The sequence below is a fragment of the Asparagus officinalis genome, chromosome 3, assembly GCF_001876935.1.
Source record: "Asparagus officinalis chromosome 3, Aspof.V1, whole genome shotgun sequence".
NCBI classification, from domain to species: Eukaryota; Viridiplantae; Streptophyta; class Magnoliopsida; order Asparagales; family Asparagaceae; genus Asparagus; species Asparagus officinalis.
The window spans coordinates 71,872,690-71,892,269 of NC_033796.1; the positions used below are offsets into that span (position 1 = coordinate 71,872,690).

The window sequence follows — 19,580 nt, forward strand, 5'->3', positions numbered from 1 at the left end:
ATTAGAAAACATATGGAATCCAAATTTTTTCGGTTTCTCAAAATTGTGGGAGTTGGATTCAAAGCTAGAACCGAAGCAGAAGGCCGTCAGCTTTTCCTAAAACTAGGTTACAGCCACAAGGTGGAGTTTGCTATCCCTCCTACTGTCCTAGTGTTCTGCTTCAAACCCAACACAGTTTGCTGCACTGGATTAGACAAACACAGGGCGTACTACTTTGCTGCTGTTGTTCATAGCTGCAAGCCTCCCGAGGTCTACAAGGGCAAGGGTATAATGTACATTGATGAAGTTGTTAAAAAGAAGCCATGGAAGAAATCAAAATGATGTTTATTGTTTATTGTTGATTTGTGCGAATTTGTTTGCAAGAAGCTCAGTCTTCTGATGTCAAGTTGTTTGTTTTAGCTAGTGTTCTGCTTCAAACCCAACACAGTTTGCTGCACTGGATTAGACAAACACAGGGCGTACTACTTTGCTGCTGTTGTTCATAGCTGCAAGCCTCCCGAGGTCTACAAGGGCAAGGGTATAATGTACATTGATGAAGTTGTTAAAAAGAAGCCATGGAAGAAATCAAAATGATGTTTATTGTTTATTGTTGATTTGTGCGAATTTGTTTGCAAGAAGCTCAGTCTTCTGATGTCAAGTTGTTTGTTTTAGGAAATGTTGATAAGTTGTTACTTTCTCTGATTTAATGGTTTTAAGTGGGTTTGAGTCCCCTATATTATCCTAGTTGCTCATTTTCTTATTATTATGGAAATCTATGCAAGCTGTTGGGTTTGAGTCCCCTATATCATCTTAGTTGCTCATTTTCTTATTATGGATATCTCTGCTTTAGCATTTTCTGGGATATGCATTTCATTGATGAAGTCCTCCTACATTAGTATATGTCCGTCAGCATTGTGCTTTACTGTTTATTTGTATGTTGTCTGTGTAAATCTAATCGGATCTTCATGATATTGAACATACCATGTCTGCCTCCTATTAGAAGCACCTTAAGAACAACCCTGAGGTTTTGTTCCGTGTAGAGATAGATATTGGACTCGTGAAAAATTGTTTGCTCACTCATTTTAAGCAAGTTCTTCGTACTAGAAAAATGTTAACAATATTTAGACTAGAGTAATGTTTATTATATTACTAGCTTTTATACACGTGGTTAAATATCATGATTAAGTATTTTTAGCTTATTTTATAACTAAAATTTGTTCCTCGGTTTCACTTTAATAGTTTATGCTCACTTTTGTCTCTAAACTTTAATATTGCGATTAGTTATTTTCTTTAATGTTTGTTTAAATGGGCTACATCCAATTTAAATTTTCATGTTAATATTAAGGGGAAAATGTGTCTGGACCTCAAAAGCGGAAACTTCATGTGCTGCAGCTAGGGCTGAGCATGGTTCGGTCCAAACCGAAAAAACCGACCGAACCGAACCGAAATTAGCAGTTCGGTTCGGTTTTATTTGTAGGGCGGTTCGGGTCGGGTTAAAAACTTTTCAACCCGAACCGACCGAACCGACCGAACTAAATAACTAATAACCTACCCGATTCCCATTAACCCTCAAACCCGATCTGTCCTTCAAATATTAACCACTTGTAAACCCTAACATCCCAGCCGCCCTAAAATCCTAGCCGCTCTCCTCAGTTCCTCTCTCTCACTCCCTGTCCGGCGCCGCTGTGCCGCACTCTCAAACCTCCATTTCCACCTTCCGCGCTCACCACCAGCCACCAGCCAAGCTCCTTAGTCCCTCTTCCTCAGTTCCGCTAAGACAAATAACAAGGGTAATTTGGTTAAACTACTTATCCCTACTCGTATATTACTCCCCGATCTGCTAAGCCCTAGGGTTTCTCTTCATCCGCAGCAAACATCATTAATTTCTAGGGTTTTCTCCTCTCTGAGCTGCAATGGCACCGACCAAGAAGACGGTAAGCCTCTCAATTTCAATACCCTAATCTCAGTTTCTAGGGTTTCTTCTTAATCCGAAGCAACAACTGACCTCTCAAATTGAAACAAAAATTTGCCGAAGAAGACGACGGAGAGCATCAACAACAGGTTAGCTCTCGTGATGAAGAGCGGAAAGTACACTCTGGGGTTCAAGACCGTGCTCAGATCCCTCAGGAGCTCAAAAGGTGATACCTTTTTTGGGGATTTTTTTGCTTTTTGATGTATAGATCCCTGATGTTGTTTACTGCTTTGAGATAGTGTGCAGTTTTAGCATAGCATATTGGTTTTGTTTGAAATGTTTTTGATGGATTCATTTGAAACAGAGGTGAATTTTTGTAAATTGAATTGTAGAGAATGAGATATATTGAATTTAAGCTACGATGTTGATACAAAGCCTCCAAGTTATGATTTTTACCTCATTCAACTTTGAGTCTATTTTTTTTGGGTGGGGGGTGGGCGTGAGCGGAATGGCAATTGCGCATGATTTTAGTTATGTTATAATTCAATCACATGATAACCTATGTCAACGTCGTTCGATTTTAAGTTTTATCAAGGAAGAAATGAAGCTATAAGTTTCAACCATAGTGCATTTTGTCTTTGTCCGTTAACAGAGTGTGTAATTTTGGGAGGTGGTTGTAAGATCCCGTACCAGCTTTAATGGAAATTTAGACTGCATCTTGATTAGAACCGAACAAACCGAACCGAACCGCACCGAACCGACTTGCAACGGTTCGGTTCGGTTTTGAATAATGGACGGTTCGGTTCGGTTGCTCAAAATTTGATAAAAACCGAACCGAACCGAACCGTGCTCAGCCCTAGCTGCAGCCCCTCCTAGTTTCCCCCATGTGGTTCAGCCCCTTGAAGTGTGACATTTTGTGCTGCAGCTCCTTTTTAGTAATTATTACATGTCAGCTAAGCTTAAATCCCCAAAATATCCTTATCCCCTCCCATCAATCTCTCAAACCCAGCACTCATATTCTCTCTGATCTGTCCAAACGGTTGTAACCGTTTGGACAAATGCGGTCCCAAACGGTTACAACCGTTTGGCCGAGTAAAAAACCCGTTTGGACTGAAGCCGTTGGGGAAAAGTTTTCCCCAACGGTTGCCCAAACGGTTGTAACCGTTTGGGTAAAATCCCAAATGGTTGTAACCGTTTGGGATTTTGTCCAAACGGTTACAACCGTTTGGGTTGTCAAAAATGCCCAAACGGGTGAAACCGTTTGGACATAGTTTGGTCCAAATGGTCTCAACCGTTTGGACAAAACTCTGTCCAAACGGGACAAAACTCTGTCCAAACGGTTTCACCCGTTTGGACTATTTATTTTTATCATTTTTATCATTTTTTAATTTTAGCTATTTTAAATATCTACCTACTTACATTTAATATGCACATCTCACACAATAATTTCTCAATATATCACATTGAAATCGAAAATATATACATACACAAAAATGTCTCAAACAATGCTAAATATCCAATATTATATATACATACACAATGAAAAGCATCCAATATTATATATATGTCTCTAATATCAAAAATGACTCATACATCCAAAATATATACATACACATTCAATGTTATTAGGAAGTGTGAGCTCTGGTGGGACTTCAATAACTACTCCGAGCATTGAATCGTACTCCTCGTCTATGCGAGCAAACTTCTTGCGAAGCGCCTTCTCAAACTCGATCTCGTCAAATGACTTCGCATTTTCAGCAGCATGGACCTCGGCAAGATTGACATAGTTTACTGCTGATTGGGAAATGAATGCAATCTCTTCTTCAGTGAGATTCCTGAGGAACTTTGCTGGATTACCAAGAGAGTTTTACTTCTTCTGTCACATAGTCGAACTCAAAATCGAACTCACCCGCTGACCGATTTCTGCATCCCAGAGCCCCAGCAGCTAATTTCTGTGGTTCGAGGGGCCTTGTGAACAGGAGAACTGGCTCAAGAGGGTCCTGCACCAGTTAACATAATTAAATAAAAAAATCATATCAAATTTGTCAACTTAAGTACCTCAAACAAGTAATTTTTTACATGAGAAGAAAAAGCGTGTCTAGTTTTGATTACAACAGTGCGTCCTGATAGGATAAGATGTGCGTCCTGGTAGGATAAGATGTATAATAGTTCATTGGGTTAATTGCATATTAGAAATGTTAGAGGCACACCCTTAAACCACACTCCCAACCACATCCCTCTCTCTCTATAGTGCTTCTTGGGACCTACATGTTTCATTAAAAAAATCTAAAAAACACTATAGAGAGAGAGGGATGTGGTTGGGAGTGTGGTTTAAGGGTGTGTCCCTAGCACCACTCATTGCATATAGACTACCCTGTAGTATTGTTGTTTTGCACTTATTATCCTGTAGTTTCATTGTTGCAGATAGACCCCTGGGTTAAATACTTGATTCTTTTACTTGCTGCAACACTATCCTGTAGTTTCATTGTTGCAGATAGACCCCTGGGTTAAATACTTGATTCTTTTACTTGCTGCAACAATAAAACTACAGGGGCAACAAGTGTAAAACAACAATACTATAGGGGAACTGTGTACAACTAACAAAGCTTAGTAAACGAAACATTCCTAATGCACTATATCAACAATGACACAAAAAAACCCAACAACCAGTGTAACAACAATTCCTGTTATTGTCAAATTGTCAAAAATCACGCAATGAATAGTTGAAAACTTCTTAGTGCAGGCCAGCGGGGGAAAAAAAAGACAAAACCTTAAGTAAAATACAAATCTAATTCTCCACACAACACTAGAATCCAATAGTTATTAATAAATTTATCCATGTCATAAGGGAAAAACGATGACAGCATTAGTAACATAAACACTGATGCATGGCTAAAGTATAAAGCACCACCAGAAACTCTAGAAAATGTAGGCATCAAAAATTACCTATAGGTCTCCACGAACAGCTCAGTGTTAAGGAACGACGATGAACGTCACTATCCGGTTCACAGGAGTTCGATTGATGTCGGTGAACGATTGAAGTGAATCGACGAACTACGTGGACTAACAGAATTTCGGAATAACGAAGGTACGGGCTAATCGGGAGCCCCACGATGTTTATAAAAAGAACAATACCCTTCGTGTCTCATTCATTCCACAGATGATCCAACCATTAGAACTGATAGAACTCCTTGTCGGCTTTCCAACGCACTTCGAACCACTCAAATCCGAGTTCGGACGAAGAAGTTACGACGGAAACGAACAAACATACGAAAAAAACGGCGTCTCAACACTTCGAGGTGTCTCGGCCAAGCGAGACACCCCAAGGTGTCTCGACCAAGGCCGAGACACCCTTGGGTGTCTCGGCCCAAACCGAGACACCCTAGGGTGTCTCGGATCAAGGGGAGACACCCTAGGGTGTCTCGGATCAAGTGGAGACACCCCGAGGTGTCTCCAACGCAGATTTGGGCCTTTAGGTGGTTTTAACCGCTCCAAACTCCCTCGAGCCTATAAATACAAGCCTCAGACCCTCATTTTTTCAGGGCTGGAATTTTGAAGATTAGGCGAAGCCCTGTCGGATTGAAGACTAAAGGTGCACGGATTTCAGAGAGGAGGAGAAGAGATCGGATCGAGTTCTTCAATGTAAGAGAGAGAGATTCGTCAGATCTACAGTTTCCCGGATCCGTTCCTTAGGATTATCCCGTTGCTGTAATCTTAAGAAGAGTGATTATCTCGCTTCGCCGAGATAAGAGCTACAGTTTTCTCGATCCCTTCGCGGATAGACGAAGCTCTGCCCAATTTTTCAGCAATCAGATCTGATCGACGGTGGTCCACGGATAAACCCCAGCACAGGCAAAGATCCCACGTAAGCAGAAGGCCGATAAACGATCTCAGCTGTCGTGCCGCAGCCGATGATCAAGATCCCGGTGCTCGAAGAGGTCGAATACGAGTTCGACCAGCAGAAGTTCGAGGAGTATGTCTCCTCCTCCTCCTCCTCCAGATCTGCCTCTCCTTGCAGGTGCAGGAAGGCCTCCTCCTCCAGGAAGATCCGCTGGTCTTCAGATCTGAAGACCCAAGAAGATGATCTCTCCGCCGTCGCTGCTGTAGTTACGCCTCGCGACGATCCGCCGGCTTCCAAAGAAACCAGATCCAACGTTCGTGACAACTCCTCGAAAGTCAAAGAGTTGCCCGTTGAATGTGCACCAGTGTTGACGAAGAGGGCTTGTCAAAGGCGCCGTCAACGTCTCGCGCGTCAATTTGCCGAGGCTTTGAAGTCTCTTGACGGGATCTGCTATGATGCAGATCTAAAGCTCAGAAGGCGCAAAGTGTCCCAGCAACAAGCTTTGGGAACCTCCTCCCAACCACCTACTAATGAATGGGTTTGTGTCGAACGAAACCGTTCAACTCTTGAGGAGCGCATTCATAAGCGCCGCGCACTGTTAGCGCAGACGAGGATTCTTGTACGGAAGGCACAGGAATTGCAGAAGGAAAAGGCGGCCAAAAAAAAACACCAAGATCTAAGCAAGTCTGGATGCCAAAGGCCAAGTCAATGTTTAAGGAAAAAGCATCCGAGGCTGCTCTCCGGCCTTTGTCAACTCCAGATCCCATTCCTATTGCTCCCACACCTCCTGTGAAGCTCTATGATAGCGTGGATCTCCCCAAATCTAGAGTCCCATTGAAGGATCGTGTCGGTGCCCTACCCGAGAATCGAGGAAAAGCGCTTGTTAAGGAAAGCTTAAGACCGTTAAAGGAGCTTCGAGCAAACATCCGGACTGGGGGTCGTACGCGACCTCCTAACAAATTAATTTCTACAACAGCCCGCTTGGAGGTACGTGCAGAAAACCAGGAGCCCGTTAAGGTTTCACCCTCACCAGGGTGTGATTCCAAACGTGTGACTCCTGTAGATGCCAGCAAGGCAATGTTTACTCAGAGGAAAACACGTCAGATAGACGAACACGTTATACCTGAGAATCCATGTAAGCAGCCGATAGGTTACTCCGACCGCAACGTCGATGATATACCTGAGAATCCATGTAAGCAGCCGATAGGTTACTCCGACCGCAACGTCGATGAGTTGTACTATCGAGCTGGGGGTACGAATAATTCTCGAAAGAGAAGTACCCGGGAAGCGGACTCTCACTGTCCGTGTATCAAAATTATTAGGGCAGTATTATCAGCGTGTAGCTGCCCCAAGACCGCTCCACAGAGGGTCTCGGTATTCGAGAGGATCTCCGATGGAACGACGAAGCCCAAATCAAGGCGTTTCCACCAAAGAGGATCGGTTGCTCGAGATGATGAATTCCTAGAAGTTACCATCAACATGGTCAATAAGGGAAAATCTCCGATTGTTTCAAGTGGTTCCAACCCTAATTTCTCTCCAGGAAGAAGAGTCGGTTCGGGAATAACCCAACGAATATCTCAGCTTCAACTAGAAGCCGTCGGATATAACGATTACCCGGGGATCTACGAAGGAATCCATTCCGATGACGAACTCTCGGATTCTTATTCCGCACTCGCCTCCCACGATACAACGTCTAGCATAGGACAAGCTCAGGAAGTGTTCATGATCAACACCGAGCAAATAACCAAAATCATTGAGGATGCTCTAGCCAAGCAGAAAGAAACATTCAAAATCGAAATGGAAATGGCTATGCAGGAGATTAGACAAATGCACGACCAACAAATTCGAGCTTTGTCGAATCAGCTAGTTGAATCCAGCCGTCGCACCCAGAACGCCGCAGTTGACAGCGATCCAGAAGTGGATGAAATCATCATGGCCGACGCACCTCCAAAAAATACTGGGTGTGGTTCAAATGCACACCCTACAGATAACAACACTGGGGGTGGTCCCACCAAAGATGACAATGCTGGGGGTGGCCCCGTTATTACTCTCAAGAATTGTCCAAAACAGGATATAGATGAGGACGAAAAGATAAAAGATCTCGAGAGCAAAATCGACGCTCTGATGTCTGCTCGAGAGGTGAAGAAGACCGGGATTTCGTATCCTTACCCGAAAGAGTGGGATTCGATCCCGTATCCGGCGAAGTTCAACCTGATCAACTTCACACCGTTCGACGGGAAGGGCTCGCCCACTCAGCATCTGATCTACTTCAAGTCCCACTTGGGCACGATCTCCGGCAATGAAGCCTTGATGGTTCGGTCATTCGTCGGAACCCTTCGCGGGCCTGCTTTCGATTGGTACCGTCGTCTCAAGCCCGGAAGCATCAACACCTGGGAGGACCTGGAGAGCATGTTCCTCGCTCATTTCTTCGATGATGACGCCGAAGTGTCGATCAGAACACTCTTCGATGAGAAACAAAAAGACGGAGAGTCGGTGGATACCTTCATCAAACGCTTCTGCAATCAGGCAATGAACTGCAAGGATCCCGTCACGGAGGAGTTCGTCTTGCAGACCTGTCATAATAATTTGTCCATTAACATCTTGGACGTTATGGGAGTAGAGCCGCTCAATACCTGGAGAGAGTTGAAGGTGCGCGGAGAACAGGCCGAACGCTTCCTCAGAAGGAGGAAGGTCGAAAGAAACCAATCGATGGTTAACCCTCTGAATTCGAGTCTCGTGTCCCATGATGAAGGGAAGGCACCTACAACTAGGACTGGGCATATTCGGTTCGGATCGGTTTTAAGCTCAATCCGCATCCTATCCGAATTTTTCGAATTCTCAAAACTCTCATCCAGATCCAGATTTTTTTCCCCTTCATCCGAATATTCGGCCCAACCGAAATTCGGATCGGTTCGGATCGGTTTCGGTTTTGGACCGTATTAATACTATTTCACAAAAATCTGCCCACACCTGAGATCATTGCCTATTAATTTCTGATGAAGTATCATTATTTGTCTATTTTGTCTACTTTACTTTTTCCCCCAAACAATGAAATGTGGAGCTTGTTTGAAGTAACACCATTGCCACAACTAACAAAAATCCAAAATCAGTGAAATGAGCGCAAACCATATCAACAAGTACATATGGTTATGTAACATTCAAATATTAATTAACTATAATCAAAAGGTTATCTTTCATTTCTTGGAAAACAACTTAACATGCCTCTAGTAGAATTTGAAAGCTTATATGAGGTTTCACCGATTTTAATGCGGGCATATATGCTAGCAGGCCTAATGAAAAAGGAACTATACAATATAAACATATATGTAAACATAACAATCAAATTACCAAGCAATTATATAGCTTAATGTTCAAGTGATGACTCACTAATAAGAAAGCTATTCCATCCGACTTTGTCCAAACCAAAAGTCCTTTCCATTTTGACCGAATTCCGAACGACGAAGTCCTTCCCATTTTGAGCAATATGAATATCCGACAGAACGAATTAGAAAATTTGGTTCGGTTTTTTTCGGGCGGTTCAGGGGTTCAAACCGGATCCAAACCGGTTTAATTCGGTTCGGGCGGTTTAGAGTCTTCTTCTCATCCATTTAATCCGGTTCGGTTAACCGGCCCGCTTTTTCGGGTGGTTTTTTCGGTTGAACCGATTTTTTATGGTTTTTGCCCACCCCTACCTACAATAGTTGTTGACGTTAATCAAACATCACAACAACAGCTCCGAAGACAACAGAAGAATTCGGATCCAATGCTCCAAAAAGAGTACTCATTCAAAGACGAAGACGTTCCAGCCATCTTCGAAACTTTTCTTGAAAACAATAAGATCAAGCTGCCACCCATCACGAATCAGGAGGAAGCTGACAATACTGCGGATCCGAAGTACTGCGCGTACCACAGGAGGATCCTTCATCCCACCAAGGCGTGCTTTACTTTAAAGAATAGCATCCAAACCTTGGTTGAAGCCGGCGTCATAACGCTAGGATAAGCCAAATAAGAACGGCAACACTCCGAAGAGTATACGAGTATAAACTGCTTCTCAGGACTCCGAAGAGTATACGAGTATAAACTGCTTCTCAATCCTCCAATCGGTATATGAGGTTAAACTGCTCCCTGATACTCCAATAGGTATATGAGTCTAAACTGTTTCCTACCGTTGATGGGAAGTTCCTGGAGAATGTTACGATAATATTCTTAAGGATAACCCGAACATGTAACAGAGTACAAAGTCAGACCCAGTTCCAAGGAAGAAGCTGGGGGTGGATGATTCATGTAATAGGAAGTTCCCGGAAGAACGCTATATGTAATTTTCTTAGGGATAACCCGATAATTACGAACAAAGTGATAAACACTAAACCCCCACTATGATTTATACTCCCACGATTCTCCTCTCGATTCCTTTCATGAACGAGAGGTCCACTTTCAATTGAGCAATCGAACCTATAAAAGTTAGGATTGTCTCCAACTTTACTTAGTCAAACCTGCAGATAGTTAGGACTAAGATTGAGTTATCCCTTTCGATAAACGAAAGACTTCCATCTTTTCCTTTTTCAGCCAAACCTATAAAAGTTAGGGTCGAAATCGGAATTTCCCCTCAATAAATGAAGAACTCTTTTCTTGGATCAAGCAACCAATCCTATAGAAGTTAGGGTTACTTAAATCTTTCCGATTCTCGGAGTGGAGATCCCACTCCTAGTTTCATCTTTCCGGATTCTGGGGGTGGAGATCTCACTTTGAGTTTCCTTTCCAACTGAAGATAAAATATAAAATTCTTCCTCTTCGGTGCCGGAAGATAGAATATAAAATTCTTCCTCTTCCATTTTGGGTTCGTCTTTACCCTGAGAAAAGACACAATTCTTAACTTAAAATCCGTACATCCTATGCACCGGGAACTTTATCTCGACTCCTAAATAGAGATAAGCCTACGTCTAATACACGTTGCCGGTTTAGTCTTTCACCGATTGAAAAAGACACCAGAATCCAGTCTGAGGTATTTTATCCCGAAGCCTAAGTAGGGATAGGTCAACGCCTAACACGCGTTCCTCACACGCACGGGGAATTTTATCCCGAAGCCTAAGCAGGGATAAGTCAACGCCTAACACGCGTTGTCGGTTTAGTCTTTTACCGATTGAAGAAGACACCAGAATCCGAGTCTGGGGATTTTTATCCTGAATCCTAAGTAAGGATAAGTCAGCGTCTAACACACGTTGCCGGGTAGTCTATTCCCGTGAGAAAGACGAAGTCTACGTATTCAATGCCGTAGCACTAAAAGAGTTAACTCTTTTAGCACAACGTTATGTGCAGAACGGATCTAAACAATCTGCATGCTAGCCCGACTCAAACGGTAGTCGGTAAAGGCTCGTCAAACCCGTTGATGACTGAGAATTTGCCAAAAATTCTATAAGTGCGAGTCATTGATGCACCAGCTCCGTTAGTTGGTCTCGTGACTCGATTATCCAACAACATTAAGATAAGATCCACAAATGCAGATGAATCAGCTTTAACAGTTGGTCCTGCAGCCCCGACACTTGGGACCACCATGCTCCAATACCTTAAGAGCTTAAACTGTGTATACTCCAGTAAATGTACGAGTATAAACTGTGTCAACGTATGACAATTTAAACCCTAAGGTTAACGTCGGTCAACGCGTAACCCTAGATCAACGCCAGTCAACGTGTTGCGACCAAAAAGTCAACATTCGACGTTCGAAACCCTAGGGTCAACGCCAGTCAACGCGTAACCCTAGGTTAACGCCAGTCAACGCGTAACCCTAGGTCAACGCCACTCAACGCGTTGCGACAAAAAGTTAACATACGGTAATCTGAACCCCTAAGTCAGCACAATGTGACAGAGGTAGTCAGTTCAAAGTCAACTCAATGACACGAGCCAAACTCAACTCACTAGTGGTAGACTCGAGCTATTCGTCAAAGTATTGAATAGACCAAAAATCGAAGGAGCCAAGAGTTGAAGCTAACTACAGGTCCTTTACGCCGACTGAAGGCTGGACCAATCACATCCAAAGTATTCCAACCTCTTCTATAGAAGAAACGAGTCTGGAACGCTTTGGAGGGGGTATCTGTAGGCATCGAAAATTACCTATAGGTCTCCACGAACAGCTCAGTGTTAAGAAACGACGATGAACGTCATTATCCGGTTCACAGGAGTTCGATTGATGTTGGTGAACGATTGAAGTGAATCGACGAACTACGTGAACTAACAGAATTTCGGAATAACGAAGGTACGGGCTAATCGGGAGCCCCACGATGTTTATAAAAAGAACAATACCCTTCGTGTCTCATTCATTCCACAGATGATCCAACCATTGGAGCTGATAGAACTCCTTGTCGGCTTTCCAACGCACTTCGAACCAGTCAAATCCGAGTTCGAACGAAGAAGTTACGGCGGAAACGAACAAACATACGAAAAAAGCGGCGTCTTAACACTTCGAGGTGTCTCGGCCCAAACCGAGACACCCTAGGGTGTCTCGGATCAAGAGGAGACACCCTAGGGTGTCTCGGATCAAGTGGAGACACCCCGAGGTGTCTCCAACGCAAATTTGGGCCTTTAGGTGGTTTTAACCGCTCCAAACTCCCTCGAGCCTATAAATACAAGCATCAGACCCTCATTTTTTCAGGGCTGGAATTTTGAAGATTAGGTGAAGCCCTGCCGGATTGAAGACTAAAGGTGCACGGATTTCAGAGAGGAGGAGAGATCGGATCAAGTTCTTCAACGTAAGAGAGAGAGATTCGTCAGATCTACAGTTTTCCGGATCCGTTCCTTAGAATTATCTAGATTTGATAACAATGGAAACATCAACTTTCACCGCAAACAGAAAACTCAACACCAAAATACATTGATTTAATGCTGAAATCAAGATTATGTATAGGCGTTAGAGGAATTAGCTCTGTAGTTGTCAAAATGGCCAAATGCACAACCTAGATGATTCCGATGGATACAAAAGGTTGCTGCAAACAAAAACAACTATAGCAAAAATATTATGAAGCGTAGAGCAAAAAATTCATTTGACCTATATACATTCTCCTATGGTGAAGCATGACCAAAGCTCTATGGAGTAGAATCAATTACATGTTGGATAAAAGAGCATGCATGCAGTAGGTTGATATATATCTTAGCCGTTTCCCTCTGGAAGTTGTATGCAGCTAGCCTAGAAGGTTTAGAGCCTTCTATAGTTCTAAGAAAAGCTTGTAGAAAAGGAGATCCAGATGGAAGATGTGGTTAATTTGAATCAAAAGAAGTAAAGCAATAGATAAGAGATGTCAGGAAATTGCAAATGCATGATGTACTTTGATAACAAGGGGGGAAAGGCAGAACAAGGTGTAATTGCTCATGGATGAACTATTGAAATAAAATAACTTAGATTAAAAAAAAGAATTTAAAGATAGAAAACAACCAGTATACCTTTTGTTAGACAATAGTAAATTATTAACCCTTTCATTATAACCAACCTAGCCCCACCTGCCTTCTCAATACCAACCATTAGGAGGTGAAAGTAAAAAAAATTCCCAAGCTTCCTAAAGGAATAGGAACGTACCAAATAGTCCTTTTCTGAATACATGCCATAGCCTAGACCTGAATCTCAGATTCTCACAATCCACCCCAAACAATTTGCCAATTGAGCTAGTCCTCAATAGGCGAGACAACGACCATGTTAAATCATTTGAGAAAAGATATATTTATAGGCAGCCCTCAAAAGGCTTGACAAAGGTCAAGTCCTCAAGCTTTTGAGAAAAGATGCTGAAGTGTTTACTTAAGTAAATCATTTGATTGAGGGAATATTTAAGGAGAATATTTATTTATAGGTTATTTGTAATCATTTTGATCATTTGATTGAGAGAATGTTTAAGGAGAACATTTATTTATAGGTTATTTGCAATCATTTTGGTACATTAGTGGAAATGAGGGGAGTATGAAGATCATGGATATGAAGTAAAGAATGAGCAGACAACGTGATTTGGAATTTGGAAAACTAAATGACCTTATAATACTACATTTACGTCCTATAAAGGAGATGATATAATATCTTCAAAATGGATAAGCTAAACAGCTGAGAGGAGCTTGATGCTTTGAAGGGAGACTAGTAAAAGGCAAGAGGAGATTCAGGGTTGAACTCAGGAAAGGTACTAAACAATCTTCACTGAATAATGATTTGACCATTAAGTTGTGCCCTCAAAAACAAGTTCCTTTGATATTTAAAGACACCATTTTAAAGTTTCACACTTCCCTATGCCAAGTCACCAATTAAAGAACCACTCCTAACCAGACAGGCCACACAATCCATTTAGAAGGTAAATTTAGACGTTATTTAAAAAATGCATTAAATAATTTTACTAGTTCAGGACTGCAATAAGATAGTACAGTGAGAATGATGAAGCTCTTTCCGAAAGATATCTTATTTTGGATATACATCAACAGTGTCAACTAAAAAAAGAGGGGAAAATAAAGAAAAGGGAGTACCTTATACTTAATTTGAATCTGTTGAAGGTTGACCTCGTTATGTATGACCTCCAGCTTTTTTTCTTCCCTCTGAAATTAAAATTTTCATTATATATATACTGAGATTATTGAATATTTAATTGTGTTTGCAATAAATAAATCTCAAGGTTAAGTAAATGTAATCACAAGAACCTTAATCAAAGCATCCAACATTACTTTTGCCTGGCCTAAGTTGCGCCTGACCTGAAAATACCATTCAATTTGATGAAGATAAGCATAACCACAAAGTATGTTTTTAAAAAAGGAAGGATAATTTCATCCAATTTCCAATTAACTATGAGGAAACGAAATACAAATCAATTCAGAAAGGTATCGATGGTAGTGTTGTCTTCTTATCATAGCTAATATAAAAGAACATGAGAACAACAACATCAAGGAGTATAAATAAAAAAGACAAGATGACTGGCTTAATTAATTATTAGGCAATAATCAACGAACCCACTATGCAAGACAGACTTCACAATTCAAGAACTACATTATGAGGAGTAAAATGAATCCAGACAAGCAACATAGTTATAACAATGATGATAAGAGAAAGTAGCGAGCAATAATCCACAAGTTTGTATAGATTTCATGAAAGCATGTTTATGTTTGTTCACGTTGTACTAATTATTTCAATCAATAGTCGGAATTCGAAACCCTAGAACTCAAAATCGAACTCACCCGCTGACCGATTTTTGCATCGCAAAGCCCCAGCTCTTGATCGCGGAGAAGAATCCTCCGCTGCTCTCCGCCTGCTGATCCTTTGATCCCATCTTCGAAACCCTAACTCGATTGGATCGTTTCGGTGATTGGGTTTCTCGGAAACCCTAAGAGCTAGGGTTTCACCACTCGTGAAAATTTTGGGAAGACAAACGCCGTGGAATAGATGGAGGCGGCGGAGGATCGAGATCTAGCGGTAGATGAGGGAGGTAGAGGCGGATTTGAGAGGGTGTGGTGAGATATTAATTTGGGGATGAAAATTTGGTGCCGCTGGCCGCTGGGTGAAAATTTTTGGCGCCACTCGTGAAAATTTTGGGGAGAATAAGCGGGTCAGTTACAAAATTATTTTTTAAAAATCTTAACATAGCTCCCAAACGGTTGAACCCGTTTGGACTAAAATATCTCAAACTGTTTAACCTGTTTGGGAGCTCTGTTTGGGACTTTTCAATCGTCCAAACGGTTTTAACCGTTTGGGATATATTAGCCCAAACAGTGTTAACCGTTTGGGCTATTTTGACTTATCTAAACGGTTCCAATAACCGTTTGGACAGACCCGTTTTGTACTAGTGCAAGGCACTGGATTAGACAAACACAGAGCGTACTACTTTGCTGCTGCTGTTCATAGCTGCAAGCCTCCCGAGGTCTACAAGGGCAAGGGTATAATGTACATTGATGAAGTTGTTAAAAAGAAGCCATGGAAGAAATCAAAATGATGTTTATTGTTTATTGTTGATTTGTGCGAATTTGTTTGTAAGAAGCTCAGTCTTCTGATGTCAAGTTGTTTGTTTTAGGAAATGTTGATAAGTTGTTACTTTCTCTGATTTAATGGTTTTAAGTGGGTTTGAGTCCCCTATATTATCATAGTTGCTCATTTTCTTATTATGGAAATCTATGCAAGCTGTTGGGTTTGAGTCCCCTATATCATCTTAGTTGCTCATTTTCTTATTATGGATATCTCTGCTTTAGCATTTTCTGGGATATGCATTTCATTGATGAAGTCCTCCTACATTAGTATATGTCCGTCAGCATTGTGCTTTACTGTTTATTTGTATGTTGCCTGTGTAAATCTAATCGGATCTTCATGATACTGAACATACCATGTCTGCCTCCTATTAGAAGCACCTTAAGAACAACCCTGAGGTTTTGTTCCGTGTAGAGATAGATATTGGACTCGTGAAAAATTGTTTGCTCACTCATTTTAAGCAAGTTCTTCGTACTAGAAAAATGTTAACAATATTTAGATTAGAGTAATGTTTATCATATTACTAGCTTTTATACGCGTGCAATGCACGTGGTTAAATATCATGATTAAGTATTTTTAGCTTATTTTATAACTAAAATTTGTTCCTCAGTTTCACTTTAATAGTTTATGCTCACTTTTATCTCTAAACTTTAATATTACGATTAGTTATTTTCTTTAATGTTTGTTTAAATGGGCTACACCCAATTTAAATTTTCATGTTAATATTAAGGGGAAAATGTGTTTGGGCCCCAAAAGCGGAAACTTCATGTGCTGCAGCCCCTCCTAGTTTCCCTCATGTGGTTTAGCCCCTTGAAGTGTGACATTTTGTGTTGCAGCCCATTTTTAGTAATTATTACATGCCAGCTAAGCTTAAATCCCCAAAATATCCTTATCCCCTCCCATCAATCCCTCAAACCCAGCACTCATATCCTCTCTCTCGTCTCCTCTCTTTATCTCCCCCCTCTCTCTCTAAAACCAAGGGCTTTCTCAAGCTCGTCGCCCTGGCCCTCGCCCTCCTCGCCGTCGCCACCTCCGCCCAGGCCCCCAAGCCTCCCCTCGGGTTCGTAGCTCGTCGTCGCTCCCCGCCTCGCCCTCGACTACGTCGGAGTTCGCCGTTACCGCTCTCCGCCTCGCCCTCGAGTTCATCGCCGCCTCCTCCCCGCCCGACCTTCGAGTTCATTCTTCCCCCTCCCTTGAGTTCATCCTTCCCCCCTCCCTTGAGAATTTCTGGAGTGATCGAGGATGTGGAAGTGAGCGAGAAGGCGTTAAAACTAGAACTAACACGCGGTGTGTTAGAACTAACACGCCGCATGTTAGAACTAACACGCACGTGTTAGAACTAACACGCCATGTTGGATCTGATACAGTACTCTATGATCGAGGATGTTGTAGTTTTTGCTGAGTTGGGTCTGATACAGTACTCCATGAGTCCAAATTATGTCCTACAAATTTTTCTTAATACAATTTTGCTGCATTGTGCAGGGATTGCTCTCAAATTTTGCTTAAGTCTCACTCAGCTGCACCTGAGAGTAAATTGAAGCAGTGTACAAGAAATACTCGAGCATTGAATTTGGAAATGTGGCATTGAATCAACCAGCACTGAAGAAGATGTTAGAGGAGTTGAAGGCTTCTTCAGCTTCGTTTTGAATGGAAAGTCAACTATTGATGATAAGAGAGATTATTGCGTTTGTTTGTTTTTGTGCTCATACCCTTGTCTAAGGAGTAAAAGAACCTCTGTAATTGAATCAAACAGTTGTAGTTTTTGATACCTATTAGAACCTCTGTAATTATTTATATGATCTATATTTTGGTTATAACTTTCTCATCCGACCTCGGAATGAGGTGATTTGAGATGCGTTGGAAAGCTGTTGAAGAGACCTACAACTTTGGTCTTTGAGTTTTTTCAGATTCGATCTACATATGTGTGTAAAATAATTTTAGTTCTGTGAGCTTTGATGTTAGTTCTGATATTTTCCTATGTATGTTTACAATGTTGTTTTCGCTATAATTTCTCCGTCCAATCTCAGAATGAGGTGATTTAAGATGCGTTGGAAAGCTGTTGAAGAGACCTACAACTTTGGTCTTTTGAGTTTTTTCAGATTCGAAATACATCTGTGTGTAAAATAATTTTAGTTATGTGAGCTCTGATGTTAGTTCTGTGAGCTCCCATGTTAGTTCTGTGAGCTTTGATGTTAGTTCTGATATTTTCCTAGGTATGTTGTTATTTTTGCTGTAATTTCTCCGTCCGATCTCGGAATGAGGTGATTTGAGATGTGTTAGAAAGCTGTTGAAGAGACCTACAACTTTGGTCTTTTGAGTTTTTCCAGATTCAGGCACATATATATATTGAATTGATCCCAAATTAATTCTTAGCATACTCAAACATCGATAAATGTTATTTATAACCATGTCACATAGTTATTATCATTTATCATGACATATTCAAATTTACCTCACATATTTATTATCATTTATCATGATATATTCAAATTACGGATTCAAATTATTCATATGATCTGTATTTTGGTCATAACTTTCTCATCTAATCTCGGAATGAGGTGATTTGAGATGCGTTGGAAAGCTGTTGAAGAGACCTACAACTTTGATCTTTTGAGTTTTTTCAGATTCGAACTACATCGGTGTGTAAAATAATTTTAGTTCTGTAAGCTCTGATGTTAGTTTTGTGAGCTCCCATGTTAGTTCTGATATTTTCCTAGGTATGTTTACAATATTGTTTTCGCTGTAATTTCTCCGTCCGATCTCGAAATAAGGTGATTTGAGATGCGTTGGAAAGCTGTTGAAGAGACCTACAACTTTGATTTTTTAAGTTTTTCCAGATTCGAACTACATCTGTGTGTAAAATAATTTTAGTTCTGTAAGCTATGATGTTAGTTCTGTGAGCTCTGATGTTAGTTCTGATGTTTTCCTAGGTATATTTACAATATTGTTTTCACTGTAATTTCTCCGTCCGATCTCGGAATGAGTTGATTTGAGATGCATTGGAAAGCTGTTAAAGAGACCTACAACTTTGGTTTTTTGATTTTTTCCAGATTCAGTCACATATATATATTAAATTGTTCCCAAATTAATTTTTAGTATACTCAAACATTGATAAATGTTATTTATAACTATATCACATAGTTATTATCATTTATCATGATATATTCAAATTTACCTCACATATTTATTATCATTTATCATGATATATTCAAATTATGGATTCAAAATTTTCATATGATCTGTATTTTGGTTATAATTTTCTCATCTGATCTCGGAATGAGGTGATTTTAGATGCGTTTGAAATCTGTTGAAGAGACCTACAACTTTGATTTTTTGAGTTTTTCCAGATTCGAACTACATCTATGTGTAAAATGATTTTAGTTCTGTAAGCTATGATGTTAGTTCTGTGAGCTCCCATGTTAGTTCTGATATTTTCCTAGGTATGTTTACAATGTTGTTTTCGCTATAGTTCTAACACGCGGCGTGTTAGTTCTAACACACTGCGTGCTAGTTCTAGATTTAACGCCTTCTCGTTCACTTCCACATCCTTGATCGCTTCAGAAATTCTCATATTTTTTTATACATTAATAGCCAATGCGTACAAGAACCAAAATTTAACGAAAATGAGCGCATATTCAATTAAAAGATGAAGATTTAGATCCACCTTTGGCGTGTTAGTTCTAACTGTATTATAGTCCACAGACTGGGGAACTTGTAGAACTACATATTTTGTTTGATAAAAATCTTAACATATTTGTTCTCTCTAGAGATGATGAAGATCATATTTCTTGGCTTCTTCAACATGATTAGTGTAGGCATCGAAAATTGCCTATAGTTCTCCACAACCGGTTCAGTGTTAACGAACGACGATGAACGTC

General features: G+C 40.9%; 1 protein-coding gene across 1 annotated transcript; it reads left to right on the forward strand.

Annotated features, from left to right (window-relative positions):
- On the forward strand, positions 1-321 carry LOC109832335 (60S ribosomal protein L6, mitochondrial-like). Its single transcript, XM_020399740.1, has one exon. It carries the CDS (start codon positions 13-15, stop codon positions 319-321), a length of 309 nt encoding a protein of 102 aa, XP_020255329.1. The 5' UTR covers positions 1-12.